Source organism: Danio rerio, chromosome 11 (genome assembly GCF_052040795.2).
Source record: "Danio rerio strain M-AB ecotype USA chromosome 11, GRCz13ab, whole genome shotgun sequence".
NCBI classification, from domain to species: domain Eukaryota; kingdom Metazoa; phylum Chordata; class Actinopteri; order Cypriniformes; family Danionidae; genus Danio; species Danio rerio.
The window spans coordinates 25916669-25932599 of NC_141031.1; the positions used below are offsets into that span (position 1 = coordinate 25916669).

Sequence of the window (15931 nt, forward strand, 5' to 3'; positions counted from 1 at the left end):
ATTACAAAAATACAAATAAATACGAATGTAAATACGAAATTGTTTATTTAAAAAGTTACTGATCAAGTGTTAGGTTAGGCATTAGGTCAGACATTAACCATTTATCATTGATTAATCATCATTAGTCTCTTACCTAAACCGTTGGTCTTGCACATTATCTATGTTTATTTGTTGATTGTGAACAGTATTTCCAATTTTTGTAGTTCAATCAAATCAAATCTACATTCAATGATCAATGTATTGTGGGTAATATTAGCCATTATATAGTTTGTTACATTCGGAAGATCTTATCCCGATGCCCTAAAATAAATAAAAATATAATTACTGAAAAGCAAGATGAAAAAGTAACCCAAAAGTAAGGTAATGTATTACTTTACTTTACAAGTATAACTTAACCCATTTAGTTACTTTTTAACTTAAGAAACTATTACAGTGGTCCCTCGCTATAACGCAGTTCACCTTCCACGGCCTCGCAGTCACGCAGATTTTTTTTGTGCAATTTGACATGCTTTTTTTTATTTTATTTTTTAAAAGTGCATTGTGTTCTGCATCCTGATTGGCTGTAGATCATTGTCAATTAATTTCCTCAGTATCTCCTGTATAGTACAGAATGCATTCAGCTTGCAAAATTAATCTTCAATAAATCTGATCGCTAGCAGTGTGAGTTTCAACAAGGATAAAAAATCGTTGTAACTGTCCGCAGCAAGACCATTGTAAAGGGGGTGACACCGGATGCGCCACACATATTAAAATTTTAGAAAGGTTTATATCAGGGCAGTACCACAAGTCGGCAGCTGTTTGTATGCCCAGCTCAACTCAGGACACTGTTCATATTTCTGCCACGCCACAGAGTGCCATCTGAATCATTTCATTTTAAATACCATGCAATGTGCTTGTCCGGTGTGCGTTACTTCCATTTGCAACATGCATTTCCACTGTGCGACTCCCTTAAGAATGGAATCTGCTTTAGATTTGTGAATCAGTGACTGCAGGAAAAGAAAAAAAAAAACATTAAGCTGGATGCCAACATTATCTGCACATAGGCTAAAAATCTTTATGAACCCTTTGCTGACGGCACTGAATGTTTTTGCCTGACAACAGTCTTTTATCTTTGGTTTCGTTCTATAATACTATACTTTTTTCTCTGAAGGTTTGAACTTTGTTTATAAACAAGAGAGAAAAGTGTGAAATCGTTAAAGGTGCAGTCGGTAATCTGTCCAAAAGCTAACCGTTTAGCATATTATCTTTGGACGGAAGGGGAGGGACTGTGTTTCAAAGCCATGCCTCCTGAACTCAGACAACGCAGTAGTTCATGTCATTCATCAGTTAGAAATGTAGTTAGTGGTTGGCCGGCCGCATGCAGGAATTACACTTATTACTAAGCCATACTTGCATGCTATTTCAGAGCGAATATTCAGAGTAGCATGGTAAAGAGTATAGGGATGCGGTCATTGTTCAAAAATGAACCAATGGGAATGTAAAAGCAACTTCAAGCAGGCTAAGTGGAATAGCAATATTTACTGATGTTTTGTTGTTAAATTAAATAAAAACCTACATTACGATGCTGTAAAAGGTCCCTTATGAAACTGAAAATAGTCACATCAACGTTTCAACGGGAGATTTCAGTGGCTGAAAAACACTTCTGTGCATATTAACCCATTCATAAAACAGCACAATCTATATCAGCTCTGCGGGACTAGAATAGTTTTAAAACAGAACATTACCTGTCTAACAGAAACACTTCAGCCATGGTGTCGTCCTTCCTCCAGCATGCAAAAGTAACTCCAATATTGATTCAGGATTTTAAAAAGTTTTAATTTGATTTTACTGTGACTGCGATTGTCTTGTGTGCATGTAAACACACAGAGAGCATGCAGGCCTGCAGGCGCTAATGGCGGATATGCATGAACAGAGATGCACAGAAGCCCCAATCTACATATGTTGACAGACAGTTTGGGCTACTTATCGGAACTATGGGAGATGTCGGCCAGACAATATTTAATTGGATAAATATTTTTTTTGTTTTATGCTTTACCCAGGATATAGAAATACAAATAAACACATTTAGATGATTTACTTTAATCATTAAAATTGGACTGTAAAAGGACTTTCTACCCGCACAACAAAACATGTTTCTGAAGACAATCACCTACTGCACCTTTAATGTCTGTCTGAGAAAAGTGTATAAGGTGTGTAGTAAGGTATTTTACAGCCTTAAAACATCTATAATAATTGTAAAAAATAAAGCAAACTACTTCGTGGATTTCACCTATTGCGAGTTATTTTTTATTTATTAATTAACTCCTGTTAATAACAAGAGACCACTGTATATTACTTTTAAAAGTAATTTTTCCCAACACTAACCTTATCTTTAACAGGTATTCATCTTAGCCTTTGGGCTAACTTGGTTACATTTACGTTACTGGGGAATGTTGATTAATTAAGACTGGCCCTTATTGTGAAATTAATAAACGTCATAATATCTTCTGAAAGTTTGAAGTGACAACTTTGAAGGGATCAAAGCATAAGGATGAGGCCTTCCGAATGAAACACACTGTTCAACATCAACAACTTCCCTGCGTAATTAAGGAATCAAGGCGTCCCGAAGTGTCAATCAGTTGTACTCTATAAAATCCTTCATTCTGAAGGGCCCTTCAAAGTGACTAGTTTTGATCACTTCGGTTTGGCGCAACACTTAAATATGGTGGCCATGAATGCTTTCTCTGCCTTTTGTAGGGCGATATATCCTGCACATCGCTGCACTTCGATTCTCTACAGAAAACAGTAGACCATTCGGTTAACCTTGAATGCTTATTTAAACACAACAATTTGTCACACACAAATTCCTATTTCAAATACTATTTAGGACATATGAAAACTGGAACAAAGCATGTGTTTTTGTCCATCTACACTGAAATACAACTTGTAAATTTCAAACTACAGGGTTTGCTGCATTTCTAAAACTTAAAGCATTAAGTGTCAAAACTCTCCATCCTACAGTGGATGCCAGGTGTAACAAAAACAAAAGTTATAGTTTCAAAATGAATAAATTCAAGTGTAAACCTTCCTCTAGCTCTTATTCTTTTGAAAACATGCACGAGACTGGCCCTCCGCTCATCCTGACCAAGTCAAACAATGCCTTCCAGAACACTGTTGAGCTGTGCTTACTTTCACAACAGTGAGATTCATTACACAACCGTTTCAGGTGGAGCTGTGCATGTTTACTTACCAAGAGATCTGGCGAATGTTCAGGCTCTAATACACGTGCGTTTATGAGTGCAATAAAACACACTGATGCATGATAACACTCATCATCGTGTCATTTATGATTGCAGTCTGTTAATTGTGTCACATCCAGGTGCTTCATTTAAACAAACAATAGAAGGCTTATTACAAAAGCAGGATCATACAAATACACACACACACACACACATCAAAAGGTCTGTCATTATACAATATTTGTGAGAATGAATAAAGCAGGCCTTCGTTGGTCCGTCTGAAGCAGAAATCAGTGTAGTGTTGATTGAGGTGCAGGTGCTACAGTGAAATCAGATCAAGGGGAGACATGGGTAATCTAATCCCTCTGTTGGCAATAAATCAGCTCAGCTTTTGTAGCTGCTTTACGAGAGAATATTATAGTATTTTCCACAGTAGGTTTTTTTATTTGTAACATACTGTAGATGAACGTTTGGAGTTTGTTTTATGTTTGTGGAAAAATGTGTATTTTGTGCAGCAGTCCTGCATTTATTACAAATAATTAAATAAACTGTAAAAGGGCAACTTATTATTTATTGTAAAGTGGCATATTTATTGTAAAATGAAATGTATTATATATTATTTTATTATTTAAATAAAGCTGAATTTTCAGCAGCCATTGCTCATGTTATCAAAATTAAAAATTGTTCAAATAAAATGAATCAATTTCTGTATTAAATAATCACTGTTAAATTAATGTATAGTGTTATCCTATTAAATCCAAGCAAGTTTCTCTTAATTGTTTATAATTCAAAAAATTCCTCAACACCATTGTGTGTGTATTGATGATCTATCTAGAATCTATAAATCTAATCTAGCATTTTATATTATTGATATGATATTTGATATTTTTTTATATTTCCACATGAAGTTAAAACAAAAACACTAAAGCCTTTTACATGTACAATCACACCGGTGTGATCAGCTTTGGCTGGTCCCTAAAGCATAGGATCCCACCGGTGTGATTGGAATGTTCAGAGCACACGTCATTAACTGGTAAAATTCAAATCTGTCTGCGTGGGCATGCGCTGAGGTACAGAAAGAGGTGTGCAGCACCTGTCATGAATCACAATTTAACTATGCTTTTAAAAAAAAACACTCATTTTAGGTTTTAGACATTCAAATACAAATAACTACAAGCAAAACATACCATTTAAGGTTTGTAAAATACACATGCACATGGATGTCTATGGAACAATAATAATTATTTTTCAATATAACCGAACGATGTGCTTTGTTCACGTAAGATACACATTGCGTATGTTACTATAATATTTTCTCTATTTCTAAATTTCTACATTTCCTGCTTGTTGTCAAACTATGTTAATAACTATAGTGTTACAGCATTAAAACAGCTGTCATAACGTTATTTAGCAATATGTGGATCTTTTGGAAGATATGGAAATTAAAAATGTAAAACAGGAAAAACATTAGGACCATTGTTATTGTTTACATCCCTCAAAATCGTCTATAGATAAGACTAAAACTTAAAAGATAAACATTCAGAAAAAAATAAATCAGATGAGATTATGGGAAACAATACAGCGCACAGGGGTCAAGCTAAATATAACAGATTTGTTTTGGTAAAATGGTTTCATTAGTCCTCTCATAACCTCCCGTGAGTTGCCGGATCTTTCAACTTAACAAGGGTCCATCAAGGACCTCGTATACTCTAGAGACAAGAGATTAAGAATGAAGCAATATCCTTTTAGGAACACAAGGGAGTTTGCAAATCCCCAACGACAAGGCAGGGCTTAAGACCGAGACTGGGGTTAAAGCAAAGAATGTAAGTACACACAACCCACCATAACTTCACATAAAGAATGCAGCCTTTGACCAGCATCTCAGACAGACAAACACAATTAAGGTTTCAAAATCATCTGCAAAACAACAGTGACACTGCAAAGACACTGCAAAACTGCTGGTTAATAGCACGAGATTTGTAAAGCTGATATTTGTAGAGCTGAATCATATTGCTACAAAGGCAGACGATCAATAAAAAACTACTCAGTTTGATCAAACAATATAGTTGGGAAGTGCATGGTTCTCCAAGCTGGCAGATATGAGGTTTGAGTGCACTTTTTACAATGCATTTGGGACCAAATGCAGTAAAGCAAGGGTTTGTTGCGTTGATAAAATGTTTCTTTCCTTCCATACTTTGATTTCAGGAAATTCCCCATGGTTTCATTTAAAAAAGGCTTTCATCTGTCTACCTAAAGCTATTAGTTACTTTACTTCTTTAAAAAAGTGAGTAAACCCATTGCATTAAAAGCAGCCAGTTCATTTTATTGTAAAACATGAGTAAACCCTTTGCAACTTCGAACTGTTAAGTTGCATAATTATGAACATGATTCATTTACTATATATTTTAAGGCAACTGGTTTGCTCACTTGTTTAAGTAAATTCAACTAATCCCTTTAAAAGCAACAGGTTTGCTCACTTTTTTCTAAGTAATGTCAACTAACTGCTTTTCATAGTGATACTTTATAGAAATACAACCCCAATACAAGTGCATTCAAAAAGTTCAAACAATACACATATGGCCTGTAGAAAATTCTAATAATTATGCATGATACCTATTCAATGGTTAGGAATACTACTGAAATGACAGCCAGTGCATTAACATTTGCACACTTTAATCCAAATCACACACTTGAACACTGTCTAAATGTGTCCAGATCTCTGCATGCTGTGGTGGGTTTATGTAAGCACATCTACAGTAATTCACAGATTAGAGTATTAATGTGCCTTGGTGTTCAGTTATAAAGCATTTAAATACGCCCGTGGCTTCGATAGTTAAAATGTTCTCACTCTATAGAGCCAAGGCCAAATAGAAACTGCTGATAAAGTGGAAAATTAATTTCACTGTAATGAAGCTCTGTGTCGAAATAAATTCAGTGCTCTTCAACAGCACAAATTACCCAAGTCAGAAACACGAAATATGCAAATACCAGATTAACTAGAGTCTATGACAATGTGTTTGCTTGAAAAGGCTCACTAAGCTCAGTGAATCATGTGAATTTAAGCAAGGCTTTCCTTCGAAAATATTTACAACAGCAGCTGCCAAGATCCTGTAGTCACTACCATTACTGTTACTACTGTGGAGCCATAATACATTCTAATGGGCTCTCCTTCATAAACTGTACAAAGAATTGTTCATTTTATCAGTTATCGTAATTTTACAGTAGTGGCAACTAAAAAAACAAAAGGTGGTCCCAAATCGCATATTTATGTGCTATTTTACACCACTTTGTAGTATAAATAGTGTAAGTCGTGCATTCACACTAACACTCTAAAAATAATAAGTGCACTTTAAATACCTGGATGCTGCACTTATTCAACTGTTAAAATAAAGTGTGGAATGATGGACACTTCAAGCACTCAACGAGCATTCAGCTTTGCATCCATACCAGAAGGGGCGGAGCTTTCGGGCACTGATGTTAGATTACTTTATTTTGGATTAAGAAAGCAAAATTCTCCTACTAGAGGGATTATACCACCTGCCAATAGTGAATGCGGTTATACTCATGCCAGTATTTGGTAGTTTAGTCATTTATTTTACTAACATGGCAACCGTAAAACACCATCAGGAAAACGGTTTGAATTTCCGCTTAGTAAAATAAGTGATCCATTTGGGATGACACTACATACTATGCTGTTGAGTGTATCAGTGCATAAGTGCATAGTGTATAGTGTGCCATTTGGTACGCAGCAAAAAAGATTCATGCATGCAATGATGCAAAAAAAAAAAACATGATTTGTAAAAACACGTCACCAGATTTTATTTATAAATTATTGTTTAAAGCCCCCGGGGTGATGACATCTATCAAACAGAGCTAATATTAACAAGTGCTAATTAAAAGTTTTCATTCCCTAAGCATTATTAAATTAACACATGCAGATCCGTTTTGGGTTAGAACAAACTTTTTAATTTAATTATGTGCAATTCTAGACACTAAGTAATTAACATGTTCCTAGTCTATATAGCACATATCAGACTTTGAAAAAAAGTCCAATGGGACCATTGTGAAATAAGATATGACAGAGTTGTAAGATCTTCTTTGAAGAAACTTGCAATGGAAACTAGAAAAGTTGCCTGACTAAGGAACCCCTGCATAATTAGGCTGATTTCGGGTTCACCTTACATACACATTTTCTCAATTGTCCTCAACAGAAGATGCATTCAAAACATAAAATCTCATTTTAAAGGATTCTAATGAATTAACATTTTAGAAAAATACTAGACATATGTAGACATACGCCACAAAATACAGTGAATATGTATTTATTATTCAAACTTTTAAAGTCCTATTTGTGCATCTATTTTTGTGTCAGGTCAGAGCTAAAATAGGCCAAACTACGACAGAGACAACAGATGCCTCTTCTAGATAACCCACTATAGCACGACTGCAGTGAAATGGATGATGACACAGTTAAACCTGACAAAAATGCATTACTTTTGTTCCATACTGGGTCAGGACATGCATGTCCACATTTCACATGAGATATGTTGATAAGACTGCAATGCGTGTCATGCACCTTGTGGGCGATGACATTTAGACACGTACGATACACTGAAATTATACATTCCTGACACTTTGAGGCCTCAAGCAGCACTCAAGCAAACCACCTGTACGTGCACTCATTTTTTCCTCTGACAAATCCTTACTGAAGGATGAGATCTAGTCACTCATACACACACACACACACACACACACACCAGCTGGAGAGAGGCGTTCCCAGAACATTCCAGAGCATAATACCACCTCCAATGGGTAAAACACTCTTCTTTCCTCACATACTTCCTCTTTGGTTAAGGTTGTGAACAGAAACAGTCTAGCAGGCTGCAGTCTGTCAACAAATGGGATGACTTGTGTTAACACTAGATCATTTTAAATCAACACAAACTCCTAACAATACCTTTAAAGTCCTGCTGAAGCTCGAGGAATGCTGGTCTTTCCACCCTTACCTTACTTAGTTGTAACAGAACTGGCCACATGTGTATTTGTTAAGAAATACGCTCTTCTCATGTCATGGCAGGACAAACTGATACAGATACCTCAGGTTACTGTAGATATCACACAAGAGTGTTCACTCCTGCAACTGAAGGGCAACATAGATTAGCTCCAGTCATCTTGATTGGTCCGACAGAAAAATTCCCGGGGGTGTAACGGTGGTGCAGTGGGTAGCACGATTGCCTCACAGCAATAGGTTTCCCCCACCAGTCTGAAGACATGTGGTATAGGTGAACTGAATTGTCCGTAGTGTATGTGTGTGAATGCAAGAGTGTATGGATTTTTCCCAGTGATGGATCGCTGCGTAAAACACATGCTGGTAAAGTTGACGGTTTATTCTGCTGTGGCGACCCCAGATTAATAAAGGGTCTAAGCCAAAAAGAAAATGAATGAATGAATGAATGAATGAATGAATGAATGAATGAATGAATGAATGAAGAATCTCCCCCGCCCCTTTACTGTGCACCTTCTAGCCAGGTGTAAATACAGCATGTGTGTGTGTGTGCACCGAACAAACAGATCAAGACCCAACTGAAAAGGTGGTCTCAGTCTACTTACAAATGAATCATGGTACAGTTTAAAGTGTGAATATGATCCAACCTTGATCTGACACATTCGCAGAAATCCCTTTGCCTTTTGATTTATCAGGATCTCATAGTTTGAGTTGCAGATTCAAGGCATCTGCTGTTGCTAAGCAACCATCAGCCATGCACTCTAGTGAACTGTGACTAACACCAGTCTATGCCCCAGCTTTAGCTCTGATACAAGTTTCATTTATGGATAAAAGAAAAAGGCCTTGTGGTGTTTGGCCGTTCTGCATTTGTCTAAGGTATGTAGTCCACCGTTATAACATTGCTCTCTATTTGTGCACATCTTCATTTAAAATAAGAACTTACAATTCTCACATTCTAACAAGATAAGGACAAGTCTAAGTATCTACAGGTTCGAAATTTTATTTTGACAAAATATAGAGATTACCCAGGAGGATTTGGTATTTTCCCGGTTGAATCACTTCTGGCCATTGATAAGCAGATCAAATGCATTACACGGCGTGTCTATAACACCCTTGTAAAATTCAAACTGAGAACCTTGACTCACTTAAGTGTAAATGGGAAGCTGATCTGGGTAGTGTAACTGACATTGATAAAATGATTCTTGGTTGGATCTATGTAGCAACCCTCTTGGTGTGTTAGCCTCAAATTCTGCCTAGGGAAAACAATTTAAAATTTTACATAGACTGTTTATTACACCTGAGGTTAGACATAAAATGAATCCAGGTCTGTCTGAGCTGTGTGTGAACTGTAAATGTGGAGTTGTCCTCTTATACAGAATTTCTGGGACTTGATTAAACTGCAGCTCAACGGCATCTTTAAATGTACATTTCGATTGGGAGCAAAGACTTGCTTACTGGGTCTCAATGATGATATACCTTATAATTTTCTGAAAAGGTCTTCTACATACTTTGCTCTAAAAATGTGTCCTTATAAAGTGGATTAATGAAGAACCACCCAGCTAAAAATCAATGGCTGCTTGCAGTCTGCAACATAATCCCACATGAGGCTTTCTCCACAGCTATGAAGAACAAACCTCTTCTATTTTATCAGACCTGGGACCCTTTCTTTGATTATCTAACCTCTAAGTCTCTAAGACTAAAAGCTTGTCTGTTAGACTCAGCCTGGACAAAAGACTTTCTGTAATATAATTTTGTATTTTATGTCATTATTTTTTTACTTGTTTGTTTGTTTAATTACAATATTATTTTGTTTATTATTATTATTATAATTGTATTATCATTTTTCATGTGGAGGTCAGAATTCAAATTAAATGTATGATAGATATCTTTTTACTCAATGTAATTTTCTGACATGATTTTGCACTAAAAATGATTTGAAAAATAACAATATATTTGAAAAAATAAATAAATAAAAGAACTTGTGTGAGCAAAAGATTTAATATGTGAATAGTCCCTCAGAGCTACAGTAAATGTACAAAACGACTTTGTCAGTGGTGGTTCTTCGAACAGCAGCTCATGGTTCCATGGCAGATTTCTGTCCAATAAACGGCAGATTTTTATCACAAGGGTTGTTTTGTTTACAATTCTGATTCACTTGATAAAAAGAGTAGTGTGAAAATATACCACTTCAGACGAATAACAGACTTTCCTGATGTGAATACACTCATAACCAAGGACACCTGAGCCAACTAATCAAAGTCTACAGAAATACTAGAAACTTCCTGGCAAATGAGTTTTGTTCAGGTTGTAGCAAAACAGGATATTGCAGAAAGAGCAAGATGAGACACCCCTAGTAAAACATAATGAACCTTGCTTCTTGTTGAACTTTGAACTCTGGGTTCCCTCTCAAGTCTGAATGTCCTTCATGGCACAGTCTGTTTGGAAACACCAAGCCTTTGTACTTGGCTTTACTTCTGCACCACTAGCATTATTGTTCCACACTGCAAGTTGTTGTTCTTTCCTGACAGCACTTTCACGCTTTGAACTTTACTGCAAGTGAACTGTGTTTAAGTGAGAGAATTATTCCAGTCAAAATACTCCAGCCTGAGCTGTGTTTCCCTAGAGTAATCAGGACTTGGAGGTTCTCCTAGTCTACAAGCAAACTCCCCCTTCACACAAATTTCCCATCTGGGAACAATGAGAAAAAACACCATTCCTGCTTTGTTCACTAATCCCTGCAACCAGACGTTTTATTGAGGATATATCTTTAGTCAACAGAGTTGAGCCATTATTGATAATGTTTTACAAGGAGGTGAAGGGTTAAAGATGGGAGGTGGCTCTTAAACCTGATAACCTAACTATAAAGTCACTGTGAGAGTGCACCTTCTACCAGGCTGAGTAAGAAAATTCAACTGAAGTGTTTTAATCAGGCTAGCTGGTTTAAGCTGGTTAGTTAGCACATGCCAGCCACCCACCAAGTTCCAAGAAACACCTTAAACACCTTAAAGTGGCACGATGAGCTGGTTTGTTCCTGCTACAAGACTGTCTACCATCTAATGACCAAATTAGCTATCAGTGACCAAATTAAACTGATTATCCTGTCCCAAGACACAGCTACCAGCTTAAGCCTTTTCCAGCAGTGACTGCCAAAGGGAGTGACCACGCAACCAAAATAATCTCAGGTGCCCACAAAAATAGAGAAGCCATTTAAGTAAATCTATTCTCCTGATGCTAAAGTTTGAGCTAGCATACAAAATCACAATAAGCTGAACAACTAAACCAACTTTGTATAAGGCATACTTAAAATCCGTTAAAATCCAACTGGTTGGAAAAGTAAAATAATTCTTAGAAGAAAAGTACATTTATAAAAGAAGTTTACAAGGACCCAAAGCACTCAAGCTTTGTATAACTTTAATAAAATCCATGTACTCTTTGAGGCAGTATATTCCAGTCTTCCAGATTCTGCAAAAGCAACCACGCCCCCATCTATCCACACACATACCTAAGCACATGGTCTCCTCTTGCTTCCTATGGAGACGCAATCCAAACAGTCCAGCACTAAGTACTACCACTCTACCTCAACCGGCATAAATTACAAAGAAAAACCAAAACTTGAATTACCTACCTCCTCTTGCCTTCCTCCAGTGTGTCCTCTTTCATTGTTCTCTCGCTTGTCTAATCGGTATATTGTTCCCCACGGTTCCTTTTGCCTTCGTCTTTATTCTCTCCAACTTTTTTTCTCAACTTTCACTTTGTCCTTCTCCAGACTTTACCTCTCTTTTTGTGTTGCTGTTGAACCAGAGCCAAGGTCTGGTGGCCAGAATGAGTGGAATTTAAAGAAGAAAGTGCAGAAACAATCACTTCTTTGCGAGTAATATCTTTTCTTTCTCCTGCTGCTGAACTCGCGCTCACATATGGATTACATTCCCAGGGAGGCAGCCAGCTGGATTTAAGCACAGTGGCTTTCTCTCTCTCTCTCTTCTTCACTCTTTCTCCCTCTCTCGCTCTCCTACAAATCCCCCCACAGCACAGCCCCTGCCCGCTCCTTCATTTCTGCGGTCCTGTTTCTACTCTGATCATTAACTCTGATTGGAGCAGCAGTCTGTCTTTTAACCCTTTCGGTGGTCTCCTGCCACTCATTCCTCACGGGTTAACAAAACAAAGATTGTTCTTACTTCTAGAATACTCTGTACTGTCAACCAGGATGGTGGAAGTGAACATGAGGGCCACTGATTCAGTGCTAATGGGCAGCAGAATGTTATATAACGTGGTGAAGTAGGGCAATCCATCTGAGGTTTGGGTGGACTGTGTCGTTATAGGGCTTCCCAGCAATTCGTTGCCATGGGTTTGTGAGAGCGTAATCAGGTCCTGTCCAAACTCTTCATGCTCAGACTGTCCGGTAAAGATTGAAAGGAATGGGTGATTGGACATACTAGCATATGCTAGATTTGCAATAAAAGTTATTAAGGGGAAAAAATATATTCAAAAAGGCGGCAACACCAAAGCTCCAAAAACGGCAATTTATTCAATTAAAAAAGCAGATACAAGGCGTGTAATGTTTCGTGTCTTCATCAGACAGTGCTCATCACAATAAGTTGTTGCTTTTTGTACACTTCCGGATCAAGTGATCTCCCATATTATCTAATTATAAAGAAAATGATTAAAAAAAATACACATTTATAAATTAGATATTCAAAACGAAAATACAGAAATGTATTTATTTAGCTTCCAGAAATGATCAGATGTGCTCCAACATTAGGTGCATTCAAATCAAGGGCTAAAACACATCTGATTAGGTCTGCCTTTACTGAATAAGCACTTTGCTGTCCGACGTTATGTCCTCCTTTTCTTTTTCATTCTTTTATAACCTGTTTTAGCACATTTTAATCTGTTTTTATCCATTTTCAATCACTTTTTTCTTATAATTGTCTCTTTTATTCATGTTTAGGTAAAGTACTTTGAATTACCACTGTGTATGAAATGTGCTACATAAATAAACCTTCCTTGCCTATTGATTTATATTGCCTGGTGAAATTTACATTGCACTAAATGATGGTTAACATAATTCTGTTTTTGTGTCATTTGCTTTGTGTCAAACCAAATTACAGTAAATGTAAAGTTAATGTAAGTTGTCTGGTGATATTTTACTTCACACAAATCATGGGCTAAAAGCAGTTTTGCTATATAATACCAAATGTATATACCAAGTGTGCTGTTTTCTCCACAGCCTAGTATGCAGAACCAGTCTATACAAGTAGTATTCAGAAAGTTTGAGTCATGTTTTCAGCATTACCAGATTAGCATATTTCCATAAATGTATTTACCCCTACACACTAGAAATAAAGGTACAAAGTAGTCACTCGGGTGGTACTTTTGTAAAAGGTACACTTTTGTACCATACAGGTGAACGTTAGTACCTTTAGGGTTCACTTTTGTACTTTTAAGGTACTATGGGGTACACACTTGAAAAGGTAATGCCCTTGTGACAGGGATAGTTCACTTATAAAAAATAAAAATAAATCTGTTAATATATAATGGCTTGAACTTGTTCCAATCCCACAAGACATTTTTTTATAAAGCAGATACAAAAGATGTTTGGCAGAATATTCCTTTCCAAACATTAAGAGTGAGTAGTTAAAAATAATATAAATAAATAAAAGTTGTCCAAAAGGTGTACAGGTATATTCCAAACTGCATTTAGCGTTTGCTCAGTTTCCACTGATGTGCATAATTTCTTTAGTGAATCGGGCACTAAACCAGCACAGATCATACAAATAAATGGTGCTATAAATGGACATAATTCATTGACCAAAATTCCCCCTTAATTTTAACTTAATCCCATTTATTTAATGACAGCTTTTATCATTTATAATGTCACGTCTCTGTGTGTTTCTGCAAAGTGAGAAAAAAGCAGCATTGTTGTTGTCTTGTGCATTGAGATCTTTCTAGTCAGAGTGGAAGGTCAATGTTAATAACAGAGGAAACTGTTTGTGGAATGATAGCTCTTTAGGAATCATTAGTAATGTCAGGCCAAACACCTAATAATTATGGTAATGAGTTATGTTTTAATAGCTCAGCAATAGCACTGCAGTGTGTATTTAATTAATTAGCAAATAACTGGATCAGATAGGGCTGACTTTTGCGTAACAGGATGCAATGTTCTGAAGGATTGCTCCATAACTACATGCCATTACAAGCTACAATTTATAAACTAATGAGACTATGAGGGGATTTGGCAGCATTCTGCTCTTTCAAGAATCCCAAGGTCAAAGCACAATTTATTTACACCCGCACAGATTACATTAATTTATGCTACCTTTTTATCAGTCTTCTACCTCTTTATCAGCTGTATACAAAAACAGTGGGAACCAGCTGCACAAAACTTCTCTTTACTCCCTTACTCTTAGTAAAGAAATAATTCAACCCAACAACAACAATCTCTGAACATTTACTCTCACCCTCACAGGCCCTTTGGACTACTTTTATCATGTTTTTAGCTACTTTTAATGCTTAAAGGGATAGCTTGCCTAAAGGAAAGAAACATTTACTTATATTGTAACATACTCCAAAATGTAATTTAAGCATTGACACATCTACTTACTCAAATGTTCACATATAGAAATCTGATATTGTAGTGTTGTATTTATGCCATAGTAATTGTAGTGTATTGAGTGTGAGATGGCACTCACATATCAGGAATGTGTGTATTTTGTGTTTAAATGGCCATATTTGCTATATGTTTTCCATTGATAGATTTATGCATGTGATGTATAGTTTTTTTAAAATTCGAAGAAGATATTTTAAAGAATGATAAAGTATATAGTAGGCATTCTCGTACGTAGCAGGAAAAAATATATATGGATGTCAATAACATGTTGGTTTTCAAAATATTCAAGTTTGGACCAGGGAGGGGACAAGTCAGAGCACTGTGTGTGTGTGTGTGTGCTGTCAATAGATTTAAAAAAATGAACTAATTAATTAAACTTTTTTTGAAAATTAATCGCAATTCATCACATTTGGACTGAAACTTGTAATTTTGGCTATTCAAATGTAAAATTAATGTCAACGCAAGACAAAAACTATTTACATTCAAAATATAATTCATTCATTCATTCATTCATTTTCTTGTCGGCTTAGACCCTTTATTAATCTGGGGTCGCCACAGCAGAATGACCCAAAAAAATCCCAAAATACAGGCATTGCAAGTATGGAAAATGGAAAATTATAATAACAATAAAGAATTGAATACAAACAATTGTACTCATTGTAAAGATGTATTGCTGTAAGTTGAGTTGTCCTCCTTTACATTCAGCCAGTTGCTTAAACAGTCCAGTCTGTTGACATTATCGGGGGACAATGTGGACCTTTTCTTTTGAATGATGTGAGCTGAGAGTGCAACGCAATTTCAAGGCAATTCGTAACTTTTTGATTTAGTGCGCAAACACACAGACACACATAAACACACACTCACACTCGCACACACAACGCGTGCAGGACAGGGCAGCCAGAGCGACTCTCTTCAGATTCAACAGGCATGATCGCTTTTACCAAATTTGCTGAAACTAAGCGTTCTAAAGTATGGCTGAATTTCACAAGGATTCTAACACAATGACGCAAAGCAGACACTTGCATTTAAGGGGGAAACACGTCAAACTTAATAAAACATTAGAGGGCGCATGCTGAAAGGCAGAGCTCGCGACTTCATCTG

At 36.5% G+C, this 15931-nt stretch overlaps 1 protein-coding gene across 31 annotated transcripts in view; it reads right to left on the reverse strand.

Annotated features, from left to right (window-relative positions):
* Nucleotides 1-15931, reverse strand: part of plekha6 (pleckstrin homology domain containing A6) — a 183450-nt gene that overhangs the window by 106265 nt on the left and 61254 nt on the right. For 22 of the 31 annotated variants that reach the window (XM_087272684.1, XM_087272667.1, XM_087272682.1 and 19 more), the window contains exon 1: nucleotides 11849-12146. In XM_087272684.1, the coding sequence (XP_087128810.1) occupies nucleotides 11849-11883 (35 nt within the window). In that variant the 5' untranslated portion in view covers nucleotides 11884-12146. 31 annotated transcript variants of the gene reach the window in all.